Source organism: Egretta garzetta, unplaced genomic scaffold, assembly GCF_000687185.1.
Source record: "Egretta garzetta isolate BGI_Z169 unplaced genomic scaffold, ASM68718v1 scaffold417, whole genome shotgun sequence".
Taxonomy (NCBI): Eukaryota; Metazoa; Chordata; class Aves; order Pelecaniformes; family Ardeidae; genus Egretta; species Egretta garzetta.
In genome coordinates, this window is record NW_009260227.1 from 623,606 (window position 1) to 638,925 (window position 15,320).

The window sequence follows — 15,320 nt, forward strand, 5'->3', positions numbered from 1 at the left end:
TGAGCGCTGGCCGCAGGATGCGTGCTCGCCCAAGTTCCCAGGTTAGTTCCAGGTGAAAAGAAGCAGACCTGCGCTATAGAAAACTTTAATTTCTTATTGTTGCGGCCAGTGATTTCTCCACGCCCCGGAGGGGGCTTGTTAAAGCCGAGGGGCAACTGGTAGCGCCTTACTCTGCACCCTCCCTCCCGAGAAGGAGATGCTTAAAATGCCAGTAGTCGCTGGAAGAGCAAATGCTACTGCTCCCAAATCTGCTGCCACCTGCAAAAAGAATGGTGGGATATTGCGAACGCGCTTGGAAGACAAATCCTGACAGCGTGAGCTGGGTGTTATTCTGTTACTAAGCTGAAATGTAGCTGTGCTGCAACGGAGCTCGTTCCCTCTGCAGCATCAGCCCTGATTACCGAATACTGGCACAGCGCTTTATCGGGTTTTGTTACAGAAAGCGAGTCTGGCGAGACTAATGCAAGGCTGGCCTTCGGTCAGGTGAACGTCTTGGGCGGAGAAGGGTATGATCTGATGCTCAAACCGTTTAGGAGGGAAATGCAAGACTGAAATACTTGCATTCTGAGATGAAAGGAATCTAGCAGGGTCTTAAACTGTGGAAATGTCTCTTATTTTTTGTGTTCGTTATGCTCTTGTGTTCTGTACCTTAATAAATGTGGAAAAAAAAAAAGGCCTTGGGCCATTCCTTCTACCTTTTGTGCAAACCCTTGTATTCACTATGTGCTAAGTACTTGTTAGAAGTATTTGGGGGAATATGATATGAAAACCCTGCCACACCTAAAAGCTGTTCTGCTTTATTTCAATTTGGAGTGGAGCAAAATGGAAGAAAGCTTTCCAAGAAGTGAGACAAGGCCATGGCTTGGGTTCCTGGTCTTGCACGTTAATGGGTCTGAAGGCCTAAAATGCTGCTGTGTTGCTAAACAGATACAGAATATGGCTTCTCATGCCGGTTTCTGGTGACCTGCAGTTAGGCTAATCTCATAGCCACTGAGAATCTTTTTGACAGCTAATGAGAATATTTTGTTTTTCTTCCAGGTTTTCATTTCAGCGCGGCTCTCCTCTCTGTGGCAAGGGCTGCCTTTTGAAGCAGCACATTCATTCTCCCCTTCAAGCACCATAAGTCTCATTTGCCAGCTTCAGAACCATGGCAACAGAAGAAAAGAAGCCAGATGCAGAATCCACCAAAACACAATCTACTCCTTCCTCCTCAACCAATCAGAGCAAGGTGTGTGCAGGGCTCCGAACAATATCCGTGTAAATACACATGGCAACTACCTGCATATTCAACAGGCAAACCAGCATTAGAGAATCGAATTCTAATATAGATTAAGAAATTCTCCAGATTTCTGCTTCTGCTGTTGGCTCAAGCTGAAAACGTGCTGAGGATTTCATGGGAAAAGCGATTGGAGTACAGCCTCTTTTGTCCTGCTAGGCTTTTTTTTTGGTTTAGTGGAAGCTCTTGCTAATGAAATACTACTTTTCATTTTGAGCATTAGAAAGGCAGGTTGTTTGTATCCGTGGAGTGCCTAGAGGTGACTGGAGAATTGGTGAATCTGTGGTTGTAGTTGCATAGTGGGGAGGCAGTCATTATTCGCATTCTTTGAAGCCTGCAGATCCCCAAAGGGGGTGTTACTGTCTAACCACGAAGCCTTCGCCAAGGGTGAAAAGGGGAAAAAAAAAAAAAAGGGGTGTATTAGGGGTATGGAGGAATTGGCCTGTGATTTAATTCCCAATAAGGAGGAAAATGGCAAACACTTAAAAGCATTACACAGATCAGTACTGAGAATATTATCTTGATCTACCAAGCGCTTCGTGGTTGGACTGTTGGATTAATCTCGCCTGCTTGTTATTGGCTTGGATGAAATTCACACCAAGGATGAGTTGGTGTTGTGCATGCAACAGCAAGGCACTGCTGACCCCAGGCAGCAAGGGTGTTTGTTTTGTTTTGTTGTTTTATTGAATTTGGAGAGGGGGGAAAAAAATGTAAATGCTGCAATCTCTGTTACAGTGAACATTCATGCAGTCCATTACAGTCTGCTGACCCAGTCTGATACAGAACGTGTGACTGAGATGCTAAATTTGGAATTTACTCCGCTCATTCATATGTATTTTTCTTACAGCCTGCACCAGTAAAACCAAACTATGCTCTAAAGTTCACGTTAGCGGGACATACAAAGGCAGTCTCATCAGTAAAGTTTAGTCCTAATGGAGAGTGGCTAGCCAGCTCCTGTAAGTACTGCTTTCTTTTTATCTCATCTAAAACATGCAGATGTGGGCCTTGGAGAACTACTTGTCTTTAGTGTTACCTTCATCAAATGGGGGAGGGATGTAGGGTCATGTTTTTTTTTTTTAAAAGGAGCGATACCAAAGCTGTCAGTCTTTAAGATAATCTGCTTTAAGCTTTTTAAGTTCTGTTACTTTGAACACTGGATCTTCTACACGTTGCAGAGTTGGAGAGTCCTCACTTGTTCAGCTTTCTGTACTGAGCAAATGGGCAAAAGCAAACACAGGATTCCTTCCCTGTGCGAAGGAAACCCTTGTGCTTTTCCATATTGCTAAAGACATAAGCTTTTAAATTAAACTTTGTGTACAGTATCTGCAGGCAAAAGCTTGGCTCTGGGAGATAAAGCAGGTAGCTTTACTAGACAGGACTGCAGAGTGTGGTATGGCAGAGTGGTCACCCACTTCTGTCCTGTGTGCCTGTGGTGGTTAATAAGTCGGAGCCTTTGATTACCCCAGTGAAACGTGTAGAAGGTTATTATAAGTAGTGTTTCGCTAGTTGCTCTCTTAAGTGGTAGCTCAAGTCCCCTTCCTGTCAGCTTTGGTATTTCCTAAAATTTTTTTGGTAGTCAACGCTACTTGACAGCTTTCCTTTGAAAATGTGTTTATGTGATCCTCAGTGATGCAGAGAGGATCCATGTATAAGGAGAGGGTGATCGAAAAGAACACTGTTGAATATGATGGTGGGGGCCACTCGAACATCTTCAGGATATGGGAATGACTTAGGCCTTTGGCTTAACTGCAAATAGCCTGAATAAGACCAGTGCAATGTACCATATATAAATCATTTTTGTGTTCAAGTGTCCTCATGAAAGTCCTCCCTTCTCCCCTGCCCAGGTTTTCCAACCTCTACCTCTGGCAAATATCAGCCTTTTTCTCTGGCATATTTTGCAAGTTAACGTGGATATGTGCTTGGCTTTAATTCAGTCCAGCTTGTGGTGTAATTTGTGTTCTTTTGGGGCAAAATGTGGATATGTGCTTGGCTTTAATTCAGTCCTTGTGGTGTAATTTGTGTTCTTTTGGGGCAAAAGTGTTTCATCATTCCTATGGAACGGTACTACTTTTACCACTGGTGATCTAAAACAAAAGTAGAAACCCAAGTTGTCATCAGAGAAGCTGAAGTGGCTGGAGAGACTGTGCATTCCAGGCAGTTTATGTAATCTCAGCTGCTGCAGCTTGGCGTGCATGGAACTGTTCTTTACCAATTACATATTACCTTCTACACTTCAGTCTGCTTGGGGAGGGAGAACTACCCAGTGTTTGCAGAGACACAGTTAACATATTTGTTTCCGCCTGGAAGGGACAGCTGTATCTGTTAGTGCTGTTAATCTCTTAATGGGCACATTCTTTTCCAGCTGCTGACAAACTCATTAAAATTTGGGGAGCATATGATGGCAAGTTTGAAAAAACAATATCTGGTCATAAACTGGTAAGTATAAGGAGATTACTGTGCACTTGAGTATGAATTTACTTGTAAAGAATTTTTTGCTTTCTTTTCCTCATCCAGAAATTTCCATTCTTGGTTAGTTTGACTTGTGCAGAAGGCTTGTTCTTCAGCCTCCTTTTTGTACTACTTTGTTTATACAGTCCCGCGCAACAGCCTGGGACTGGAATTGCTGAAGTAATACCAGGTCGGGCTGGAAATACGGGTGAAGTGCAGGCTGATAACGGAGCACCCACGTGCATGCTGCCTAACTGTTTTCTTGGGTCCCTCCACTTCGGGGACACCAGCCTCGGACACAGGGCAGTGCATTCTTGGGTAAAAATGTGTCCTGTTCCATCTTTTCCATGGAGCAGAATGGCTTGCCTTTTAAGGAGATTGAATTTTTCTTGTGGGTTTGTCTACATAAACACAACATTTATTCATTCTGCAAAGTTCTAAAGAAAACACAAACTCCCAAACATTTTGGTTTTGTGTTTCTAAAGTTTCTCACATGCTGAAGTTTCATAAGTAGCGATGAAGATTCACCAAAAGAAAAACCAGTAGAATCTTGTTCTTCTCCAGCCTTTAGGGACACAGGCTGTAAAGAACAAGCCATTTGTCATGAAGAGAAGCCACTTACTCAGATTAGTTTATATAGCGTACTGTTTATGAATTCCAAGAAAGGGTGTTGGTGGCCACAGTAAGAGCTGTGTGAACAAGCCATTGATGGTTTTGGAGTACATAGAGTCATAGAATTGTTTAGGTGGGAAAAGACCTTTAAGATCATCAAATCCAACTGCTAACCTAGCACTGCCAAGTCCACCACTAAGCAGTGTCCCTAAGCACCACATCTACACGTATGGCTCGGCTTAAAATGAACGAGTGTAAAAGGAGCTCCTAACCCAGTCAAATAATTGAATTCCCAACTCTCAGTGCTGGACTTCCTTTCAAGCTTCAGCTGTGAATATAATATGCAGTCTGTTTTTTCCATTTTCCTGTGTTGGTGAGCTGAGAAGAGAATGTTTTCCTTTGTTCTAGGGTATCTCTGATGTTGCTTGGTCATCAGATTCCAACCTTCTTGTCTCTGCCTCCGATGATAAAACTCTCAAAATATGGGATGTAAGCTCGGTAAGGGCAGAAACTATTATTTACCTTCCTTCTCCCCCACATTGGCATCTTAACTCATGTTCTGGGAGACAGCCTTCATGTGCTATGATGAGAAAAGGTAGGGTTTTAAGTGCTGGCTCCTCTTTGAGTAATACTCACTCCTTGCTGCTTATAATGAGCTGCTGGTTGAATGGGCTGTGAGGGTGAGTTGCGCTGTCTGCTTTTGGAAAGAGGGGGGTGCTTATGGGTGCTGTGAGGAGTCTGGTTATCTTCTGAGAGTGATCAAGCTTTATGGTGGCAATGCAACCACAGGCTTCACTTCTGAAAGCAGCCTCTCAGATGAAACCTTTTTGTAACTTCTTATAGCTTCACTTGTCTTTGCTTTTCTCCCCCTTCCTTTTCTGCGATTCAATGAAAACTTGGATAACTTGGTTGAATTTTGATTAGGTATGTTAAACTGCTTGGTCCTCCTGAGTTGCCCAAAGGGTCTGCAACTTGGCCGCAGTCATTAAAAATATTTTTTTCTTTGTTTTTTTGCAGCTGGTCCTCTGCCCATCTAAATTTGGGGTTAGAGGTGGTTTCTTTGTGTGCCGCACAGTGGTTAACCTTGATGCAGCTTGTCTGAAAGCATTTATGGCTGTGGAGGGTGCTGTATATTTAACTCTGCTAAATCTTATTTCAGGGTAAGTGCTTGAAGACATTGAAAGGGCACAGTAACTACGTTTTCTGCTGCAACTTCAACCCTCAGTCAAACCTCATCGTGTCTGGATCAGTAAGTGATTTTTTTTGTTTGTTTGTTTTGTTTTTCTTTGTGCAAAGCAAGTACTGCAGCCCCCCTGTCACCCAACACTAAGGGGAGAGACAGATTCTTTTAGGGATCCTTGGCAGAATGATGGTGGCACTAAATCGTAGTTACAAATACAGCTTTATTTTCTTAATAGGATATTATGATTAGTATAGCATGGAATTTGTGATTAGAATGGCACAGGATTTCTACAAGCAGAATCAATGTAGTACAATTTATAGGCAATGTAATACAGAATTTGTAATACAGCTTAATTTATAATTTCTAATCACCCAGATTCTAACTTAACTCAAAGTGTGACTTCTAATCACCTGGACCCTCTGCAGATCAGGTCAGATCTTAATAGATGGTTTGCTGTATCAATATAACAATCGTAATTTAGACTGAAAAATCACATAAAGTAGAAGAATATGAGTAGCTCATTCAAACTTTGGAGGAAGCAGACGATGCTGGAGATGTCCCTGGCTACCAGGGGGGGTTCGCAGTCTCATTGTCCAGGAGCAGTTCTGGTCCATTTTTCTCTCTTAGGAGTTGTAACCGCTTCATTTTGTAGACAGTGTTCTGTGCGCTGTTACATTTCCCAGTTCTGGGGTGGGGTGGTCACTGCCACTGTTCTGGCCGGGTGCCTGGGACCTTCAAGGCTGGTGAGGAAGGGAGTAATCAGCCTGGTGCCTGGGAATCTTGAGGCTGGTAGGGAGGGGAAGAAGAAACCGGTTTGGTTTATCTATTTGGTTCAGAGGATCTTTAGGGCCTCATAACAAGGGAAAGGGAACAAATATGTGACCCACTCAGTCACAGAGAATGGCTGCTTGCCTTATAAAATGGCGTTAGTTGTGCTAGCCGTGTTACCAAGGGTTGGGAGCAGGGGGTACTGGTCACAACCTCTTACAATTCTCTGTCTTCCTCCACAAACCCAGCTTGTAGTCAGGTGAACTGTGCAGTGCTGCTGCTGTCTTTGCCTGGGGATGCCGTCAAGCCCTTAACCCATCCTCAACATGCAGCTTTCCTGAATGGAGAGGAAGAGTTCAGGGAGCTGTGTTCCCAGTCTGTTGGTTCTGCCCTGTGCGGTGCCTGTGTCCTAGGCGTTCTGATGCAGCTGCAGTGCAGCTGGAGGAAGGCACGTGCATCTAGTCAAGCTATAACACTTTGCATGCCTCGAATAGGTGCATCATTAAACCACCTTGTGCATTTCTTCAATCTTCAGTTTGACGAAAGCGTGAGGATATGGGATGTGAAAACAGGGAAGTGCCTCAAGACGTTGCCTGCTCATTCTGACCCGGTTTCAGCTGTAAGTCCCTTCCAATAAATGAACACACTAACATGCTTACTGTTTAGCAGAGCTCCTCTCCTGCTGCTGTTCGTAGGGGAGTGGGTTTGTGCTCTAACTCTTTATTATCAAGCCCTTACACAGTGTGGTGGATTGGCTGTGGTGGATTTGCCAGTGGTCATTGCTCAGAGAGAATGAAATGAACAGTGTTTTCCGTAAGATCAATATGGATTTTGGTCTTGGGTGTTAATGTGGGGAGCAGTGAGTAGTGGTGTGCCACTCATGCCCAAGTCTGGCAGTCTGATGCTGGGGCACAGATTTGTGGTCACTTGAGGGTCAGAGAACAGCCCGTATGTCTGTTGCTTTCGTGTTGTTCCAAGCTGTTACTGAAGCCCAGAGCAGGGTAGTTCCATAATGCTCTCCGCTTCAAGTTTCATTAATTTAACAGGTAAAAAGGACATTGGAGTACAGAAGTATCCATTCAGATGAAGGAAAAACCAGAGAGCTGTTAAAACTTTTGAAATTAAGGAACCTGAAAAAAAAATTTGAGCCTCACATGTGCTAAACCATGGCTGTTGTAACATGATTGTTCTGCCTTGTGTAGAAGATATTTCACACTTACAAATGAATGCTAGTGGTAATTATTCTTTAAAATAGCAGTATTTTGAGGTGTCATTCATTAAATTGACCTTAAAACACATGTGGCTACATGTGAGGTTAAATTCCAGGACCTTAAAATTACAAGGTACTATTCCTGGGTTTGATACTGCTGTTATCTGAGCAGCTAATGCTGTCTGAACAGGGCATCTGTGTGTTCTTCTCGGCTTCTGAAGAAACATGTGTTCCAGTTCCTGATGCTTAAATAAACAGCTGTAGTTAACATCCATTCCTCTTTATAATTATGCCAGACAAACTTGGGGGGAAGAATCTTGGTTTTGATCACGTTACCCATCTAAACTTGTGTCTGTTGTCTGTATGTCATGTTGACTTTCTGCTTCTATCCACATGAATTGCAGTGTCATAAGTACTTTCAGTGGGGCTTAAAAATTTGATCTTTGTGAACAGTGGTAAAGTTATTTTTCCCCTTCTGTAATATTGCAGGTGCATTTTAATCGTGATGGATCCCTGATAGTGTCAAGTAGCTATGATGGACTCTGGTAAGTGGTTATTTCTTGTCTGTGGCACTGGGCAAACTTTTTGCATTTAAAAAAGGACCTTTTTGAACAAAGCTTGTATTTGTAATGTTAAAATTTGAAGAAAGACTTCAAAACCAATACTAATGATTCTCATATGCTTTTAATAGTCGAATCTGGGATACAGCATCAGGCCAGTGCTTGAAAACACTGATTGGTAAGTAGGAATACTCCTTATTTGTGCTCTATTCTTCACTGTTAAGTTGTGACATAGCTATTCTGCCTCATTGCTGTGAATGGTGGCTTCTTTAAGCCCCATTTTGCTCTCTTCTTACGAGTCTGTTAGTACACTGTTGTCCTCCTGTCTATTGCAATAAGAGGAGCTATCTTCTCACATGAATGGAAACTTGCTTCAGCTTTGAGTGCCGTGGGCAAATGAGAGTTTTCCAAAGTTTTCTACCATTCAGCTGTGTAGCACTTGCTGTGCAGCAGTTCAAAACCGTAACGACAAAGTAGTTTGTGCTGTGGGATGTGCTGAAAACAGGTAATCTGTGACTACACAAGCTGCCTGTTTTTATTGCAAGATGCACGAGGCACCTTGTGAACATAGCTAATGAAGGGAAACCCATCTGCTAGGCATGTGTTCCTTAGTCCTTCATATTCTTATGAAGTATTACATAGGCGAGCTATGTGGCACTGCAAATCAGTAGCATGTATTCTAATATAATGATTTTTAAAAGGTAGAGATACAGTCTTGCTCTGATAAGTATCGATGCAAGGAAGGAAAGTTCCGTTACAAAGGGTTATTTAAAATACTTTTGAGAAAAATGCTTAATATCCTTTTTTAAATGACTGAAAAAAGTCACCTTTCTTACACCTCTCTTTTTCTTGAAGTACCAAGGGACAACAAAACTGAAAGCTTGTTTCAGTGAAACAATTAACAACAAGTTACTGTCAAAAGAAATTCTCTGTCAATGAGATGCTACAACTGTGCACTGTTTAATAGCACTTTTGTTTTCGCTGCAGATGATGATAACCCTCCTGTGTCTTTTGTGAAATTCTCCCCAAATGGCAAATACATACTAGCTGCAACTTTGGACAAGTAAGTATCTAAAAACCAAACAAACAAAACCCCCAAACCCCAAAAAAACCTCACAGAGTTTGAAGTGTTTATGAGTATCAGATAAAATTTTATTTTGCTTCTGTTTAGCTATTACAGTAATGATACAACAAGTTCCTATATACTATCAAACTTGAAAAGCCTGCAAGGTGTTGTGCTTTGCCATTGGCACAGGCAGCACTTGGCTCTTTTTAAAGTCCTGGCACTGCTTAGTGACTGCAACACCCATTGATTCCTCCTCGTGCCTTTCAAAACCTCAGCATTTCCTTGCATTAATTGTAAGATTCTTTTGTAACATTGAGAGACAAAAAATCTGGCCTATAAAATGCTGCAATATATAAATAACGCTGTGTGTAAGGCGTAAAAGCAGTGCAGGTGGGCTGACTGTATTGAGAACAATTCACCTGAAGAATATTCATGCAGCTCCTAAGAAGGGATTAGCTGGTCTATCATCACCCTTCACAGGCAGTAATGACAGTGTTGCTTTCGTGACACCTTCCTTTCCTACACAGATCTGTGGTCACTTGAGGGTCAGAGAACAGCCTGTGTGCCTGTGTTTTGATCTGTATTGACTTTCAGCGGGGGAAAGGGGATGGTTTGTAGGGCCATCCCTGGTTCTAGTGGGATTCTCACCCTGAGGAAGATGATGTCTAATGAAATCTGTATGAATCTTTGGAATGCATTGGGCATGTCTGCCAAACCAGCTTATCCTCTCGCGGTAGTTTCTGTGTTATCCTGCCCATTGTTTCCCTAGTTGTCTGGTCATTATTTATAAAGGAACTTATAGGTGTGGGGAAATACTTAAATACACCCTTTTTATGGAGGAGGATATGAATGGCATGGCAGTAAAACTGGTATTTTGGGGTAAGCTAATGCTGCATTCTGAAGCCAGGCTGCAGTGGTCCGTGTATACCTTAAGAACTCTGGTCTGGAGAAACTTCTTCTGCTGCTAGGAAATTGTCCGTTAAAAAAAACCCCGAGAACTAAAATACTTGTTTTCTATTTTTTTCTAGCACTCTTAAACTTTGGGACTACAGCAAAGGAAAGGTAAAAAAAATCCTGTCTCACTACGTAGACCTAATAAGCCTGTAGGAGAATCTGGATTTCATATGTGCTTTTTAAGCTTGCTTAATATTTTATGAATGCTATAGAAAAAAGTGTTAGTACCTCTATATTGGAGAGGACTAAAGGTGCCTTTGAAAAAAAAAAAAGTGATTGGGCTCCTGCATAGCCCTGAGACATTAAGTAAAGCTATATTTCTGCATTTTTCTCTTTATGAACAATAAATTGCTGTTGCTCTTTCTCTGTGGTAATGTGGCAAATTTAGGGTGCTCCCCCCCAAATTGTTCAGTGTTCTAGGGCAGAGATGCCCTTTGCATTTTCTAGATAAGTTGGCAGGGTGGGAAACACAGGCAGGCATATTTACTCTTTTCTTCCAAGAGTTTGTCCTTGACTGAGAAAACTACCTCCCGGCTGTATTAATGTCTTGTCACTCTTCACTTTCAGTGCCTGAAGACGTACACAGGACACAAAAATGAGAAGTACTGCATATTTGCAAATTTCTCCGTTACTGGTGGGAAGGTTAGTGTGTGTTTGAGGTGCTTTTTACCCATGTGCAGTTTTTACTGCTTTTCTCTGTAGAAGAAACAGTAGTTTGGGGATGGAAACATCCTTCGGTGGGTGCTGGTTCACAGGTGCCATAGTGCAGTGGGAGAAGAGGGTGTCCTGGGAAAGTCCCTCTGAGCACCTCTGGTGTTTCCAGGTGGGCCCGCTGCCCCTTTGCAGGCTCCTGCCAGTGCAGCAGTAGAAAAGGACTTTCCTGCAGCAGGAGAGTGGCTGCTTGTGTATCGGTTCACCATAGCCACACGGCAATCGGCCATCAGGGGATAGGTTGGTGTGTTCTGGTTGAGGTGACAGAACAAAGCAGCAGAGATTTAAGTCTGAACAGTTAAGAACCATCTTAGCACTTTCGGCTCTGTTAGTTTTCCTCCTTTGGCATACGTGGGGTGGAACAAAGCTTTCTGCTGCCCAAATGCACTGAATAGAGGCTGAGAGAATGAACCACATCAAGTGATCATGTAATATTGGAAGTTCCCTTTCATATGACAACAATGAAATGTTTACTGACTAATAGCTGTTAGATATAGATGAGGAGAAAGATTAAAATAACTGGTTTTTTTTCTCTGCCCTTCCAGTGGATCGTGTCCGGTTCAGAAGACAACCTGGTTTATATTTGGAACCTTCAGACAAAAGAGATTGTACAGAAATTACAAGGGCACACAGGTGTGGAAGAAGATTTGTTTTTTATTGATGAAGTATCCCTCACGTCGGCTTGTAATGAGGGCTTAGCCTGAGCATTTTCTCTCTGGTGTTTAGGTTTGACTGTCAGATCCATAAACTCTTGACTGGCTGAAGCTTAGTTGAACCCTAGGAGTCCACTCCTTTTTATGAAGGTTTTTTTATGGGCATTGCAAGTGTTTATTCTTTCACTGTGAGAACTTTGACATCAGTGTATAAAAGAGATTTACTTGAGTTCAGAACTGGTCGAGATATTTAAGTGACTCAGAGTATTAGTGACTTTGAATTGCCTATTAACACCTGGCAAAGCTGCAGCTCTTGGAAGGGTAAGGATTGATGTGGTCCTGCTGTTTGTACATGTCTGTACGTATGCCTGTTCTTGAAGGCAGAGTTCAGCACGTATGGAGGTGTCACCAGATGGGTACTTCAGTCTGAGTCCTGTAAGAGAGCAGCACTTTCACTGTTCCAACTAGAAGGAACCGTGCTGTGAAATCTGAGCGTGCTTACTCCTTTGCAGGACCATCGATTTGGACTGGAAGTGGGGGCAGTGGCAGCAGGTTTTCATTTTCAGGCTGTAAGGCAAGGCTCTGAAGACAAAGTGCTATCTAAGCACTGAATAGGATGTTGGAAATACCTTACATGGAAAGAAAAAAAACTGAGCTGGGTTTTTATTAGCTGTGTCTGACATAATATGCCAAGAGTTTTGCCTGTGAAGTAAGCAAGAACTAGAATCTAGAGGGTTCTCACATTCTGAAATCTGTCAAACGCTTTCCAACTACTACACTCAATTCTTTTTTGCTAGTATTTCCTCTCGCAGAGAAGCAATAGTTGGAAAATATTTATGAATAATGTGTTTGTAATTCTGCTACAAGGAAAGAATAACTTGGCTGTGCTGTTTTAAAATGCAGTAGCAATACACATTCATTTTCAGAAGTGCCTGCTATGAACCAGATTGCATTGCTGTAAATAATATTTGTGTATCTTTTCTTTTTTCTTAGATGTTGTAATCTCAACAGCTTGTCACCCAACAGAAAACATCATTGCATCAGCGGCACTAGAAAACGACAAAACAATTAAACTGTGGAAGAGTGACTGTTAAACGTTCCAGTATCACTTTAGAGACTGTCAGGAAAAAAATGTTTTTAAAAAAATATTAAAAAAAAACCACATGAGAATAATAAATCCAGTTTGGCAGGAAACCTGAAGAATATTTGATAAAGTGGTTTCTGTTAGTCTTGGCCCAAAGAAAACGTCTTGGCTCTTTGCTAGAACCGGGCAACGTGGTGGAAAAAAAAAAAAAAAGATGCAGTGTCTCCTTTTCTTGCCTAATCTTTTGGCAGACAAATGGATCATTCTGACAACGCGTTAGAAGTGTCAGCCTTGTATTGGACACCCCAAAGATACTGTACTTTATGGTGGCATTACTTCTGGGCACTGTTGCTGCTTAAGGAAGAGCTGCCAGTCTACTTTGTAACAGTAAGTTGAGTCACAAGCCTAGAGATGTGTGGAATTTTTTTTAAATGTCTAATTTTTTTTTTTTTTCTTCCAGAACGTAGGTTCTAGTCTCTTGGGAAGTTTCTGTATTGTTTTAAATAGGAGTACTGCATCTTTAAGGGTGCTTCATTTTAAACACTCAGCTCAAACTTTGTGACCAAATAAAACCATGCAGTTCCAGATTTCCCTCTTCCTGCTCCCAACTTGACTCCTGTGGTGAAATCTCCTCTTACCTTCTGTATAGTTGCTTACCTCTTGTTACGTGTGTTTAATAGATGCTGTTCTAGAGCAAAGTTACAGTTCTTCTGTTAACCATTAAAATGAATCCTGCTTGTAGTTGTTCTCGGCATATTTTACTTTTTTTCTCTTCTGGTTATAAAGCAAGCTCACAGAACACTGTAAAGTTATTTCAATGTAAAAAGAAAAAAAAAAAACCCCCCGAGACTTTTGTATCTTGAAAATCCATCGTATGAAACTGTATTGATAATGGCATGACTCTGTATCTATTTCAGCGTTGGTATTTCTTTCCCTTTTTGTCATACCCATGTGGTATTTACACATCCAGAAAAATACCATATGCCATAATAAAAAGGTGGGATTTTATGTGTATGCTTGTGGTAAGAGTGTACTAATGTGTCCAAAGAAGCCTCTCTTAAAAACACCTTTAAGAAGGAAGCGTTTCTGTAGCAGCTCCATCGGGCGAGGAGGGGAGGAGGAAGAAAGGAGGAGCGGCATCACGGTGCTTTACATCTGTTGTGGAGAAAGAAAAGAAGAGCATAACTCGAGTCAAATGCGTTTAAAGGAAAGTGAGAAGACTGATCTGAAGGTTTCCTCAGCAGAGGCAACATTAGTACAAACCCTCGCAGAGACCTTTAGCTAAGGGGAAAGGAATCCTGCTGCCCTCTCCGTGCAGAAGGGGCCGGGCAGGCTGAGTGATGATCCAGGATTTAGCTTGTGCTTGTTAAGAATGGAGTTGAGGCACAAGTTTTATTGCACCCAGAGGGTTCTGCTGGAAGGGAATGTTTTGTTCCTGGTGAAGCAAAAATCCATTTTTTTTGGTATCGACTTCATGTGCTTGATAATTGCTGAAAATCAATTACAGTACAAACCTCTCCTCTGGTGGCTGCTTGGAGACTGCCTTGCTTTACCCTTAGAGAAGAACGCGGCTGCAAGACATGAGGTACAGCTTTTTCTTTTTAAAATATAAAAATAGAGTTGATGTTGAGCTGGTGCTAAAATGGCTATTAATAATGTCACTGTCTTTTGAGGTTTTTCCTTACCCCCAGGAAAGGACACCATGTCTCTAGACTTAGAGAGCAGCACTGCTGAAATAATTGATTTCTTAACATCATTATTTTTTTTCCAGTCTTTTTCTCACAGGCCAATGAAACTTTTCAATTGCAAGATGTGGCTGTGCTGCTTTACCAACGTGGAGAAGCTGCTATATTGCTCCAGCAAAGCATTTTCACGTAGATTCAGTTGTGTTTTGTAGCGTATACTTCCCAATAACTGTATGTGTGTGGCTTTGCTTGCCCAGCTGTGCTCTGGCTGCCCCTGTCTGAGTCAAAGCTGTGATGGAGGGAGATGCTTTCCCTGCTACGGGGAGGAAATCTCTTGGACGGGGATATTCTCTTCCCCCAAACCCGAGAGCCCTGTTGTAAAGGTTCTGCTCTCCTGGCTGTCCTCTGTAAAGGTGTTTGAGTCCCTGCTGTCCCACCTGGAATAATGCTGGGGGCCTATCTGCATGACCTCTGCTTTGCTGTAGCCAGCTCCAGCCTGGCATGGTTTGACGGTCAGGATTGGGCCGGCTCGCCCTTCTGTCGGAGGAGAGATGGGGCTTTGCCCCCTGTTGGGTGCAGGCTGAGCGTGTTGCAACCCCCCCCCGGGAGAGCGACCGGTCACCCTGGGGCTCTGCTCCACTGGGCGCTTTTAGGCTGAGGGAAAAGGAGGAGCTGGGTGGAGGGGAGGGAGCTGGTTTTTCGGGGGGGAATCCAAAAAAAAAAAACATGGTTAGATGCCACGAAGTAGGTGGCAGTGCCTTAACCGTATGCGTGTTGTACAGGCCACGGGGGCCTCTTCCATCCTTATCAAGGGGAGTGCTAACCTTCTCTCCTTTCATACAACACGGCTCCGCGCCCGCCGCCGCCGCCATTTAAACCTCCGTCAGCCTGCCCCTATCGAGCATCGGGTGAGCATTCCCAGCGCGCTTTTTTTCCTTCTCAGTTGTACAGATCTCTCCGATCCCCACAGATCAACTGTTTCTTCGTTCATTCTCTGAGTATAAACCCCCTGAAAACCCCGTTAAAAGAGCGAAGACGCGCGCGTTCGGCCGCCTTCTTAATGTATTCATCCCTCGCAGCCAATCAGAGCGCAGATCCGGATTCCTCCCC

The 15,320-nt window shown here is 42.8% G+C and overlaps 1 protein-coding gene and 1 non-coding gene across 3 annotated transcripts; one reads left to right on the plus strand and one right to left on the minus strand.

The window, feature by feature from the left end:
- Positions 1-114: 114 nt before the first annotated feature.
- WDR5 (WD repeat domain 5) lies at positions 115-13,520 on the plus strand. Of its 2 annotated transcripts, XM_035897661.1 has the most exons (14): positions 115-506; positions 1,039-1,228; positions 2,124-2,232; positions 3,639-3,712; positions 4,745-4,834; positions 5,496-5,585; positions 6,823-6,906; positions 7,987-8,042; positions 8,189-8,235; positions 9,045-9,120; positions 10,152-10,185; positions 10,645-10,719; positions 11,334-11,421; positions 12,435-13,520. In XM_035897661.1, exons 2-14 carry the CDS (start codon positions 1,148-1,150, stop codon positions 12,533-12,535), a joined length of 1,005 nt encoding a protein of 334 aa, XP_035753554.1. In that variant the 5' UTR covers positions 115-506; positions 1,039-1,147; the 3' UTR covers positions 12,536-13,520. The 2 variants fall into 2 exon arrangements, with proteins under 2 accessions (XP_035753554.1, XP_009640555.1); XM_009642260.2 differs by lacking the exon at positions 115-506 and having other exon boundaries at positions 1,016-1,228.
- Positions 13,521-14,928: 1,408 nt separating this feature from the next.
- Positions 14,929-15,056, minus strand: LOC118452649. Its single transcript, XR_004842448.1, has one exon. It is a non-coding gene; the product is annotated as a U6atac minor spliceosomal RNA (small nuclear RNA).
- Positions 15,057-15,320: the final 264 nt, after the last annotated feature.

Excerpts from the sequence above, each read along its gene's own strand:
- WDR5 (XM_035897661.1), top strand. The coding sequence starts at position 1,148 with ATGGCAACAGAAGAAAAGAAGCCAGATGCAGAATCCACCAAAACACAA. Across the intron at positions 2,233-3,638 it reads AGAGTGGCTAGCCAGCTCCT|CTGCTGACAAACTCATTAAA; the intron begins GTAAGTACTGCT and ends ATTCTTTTCCAG. Across the intron at positions 8,043-8,188 it reads AGTAGCTATGATGGACTCTG|TCGAATCTGGGATACAGCAT; the intron begins GTAAGTGGTTAT and ends TGCTTTTAATAG.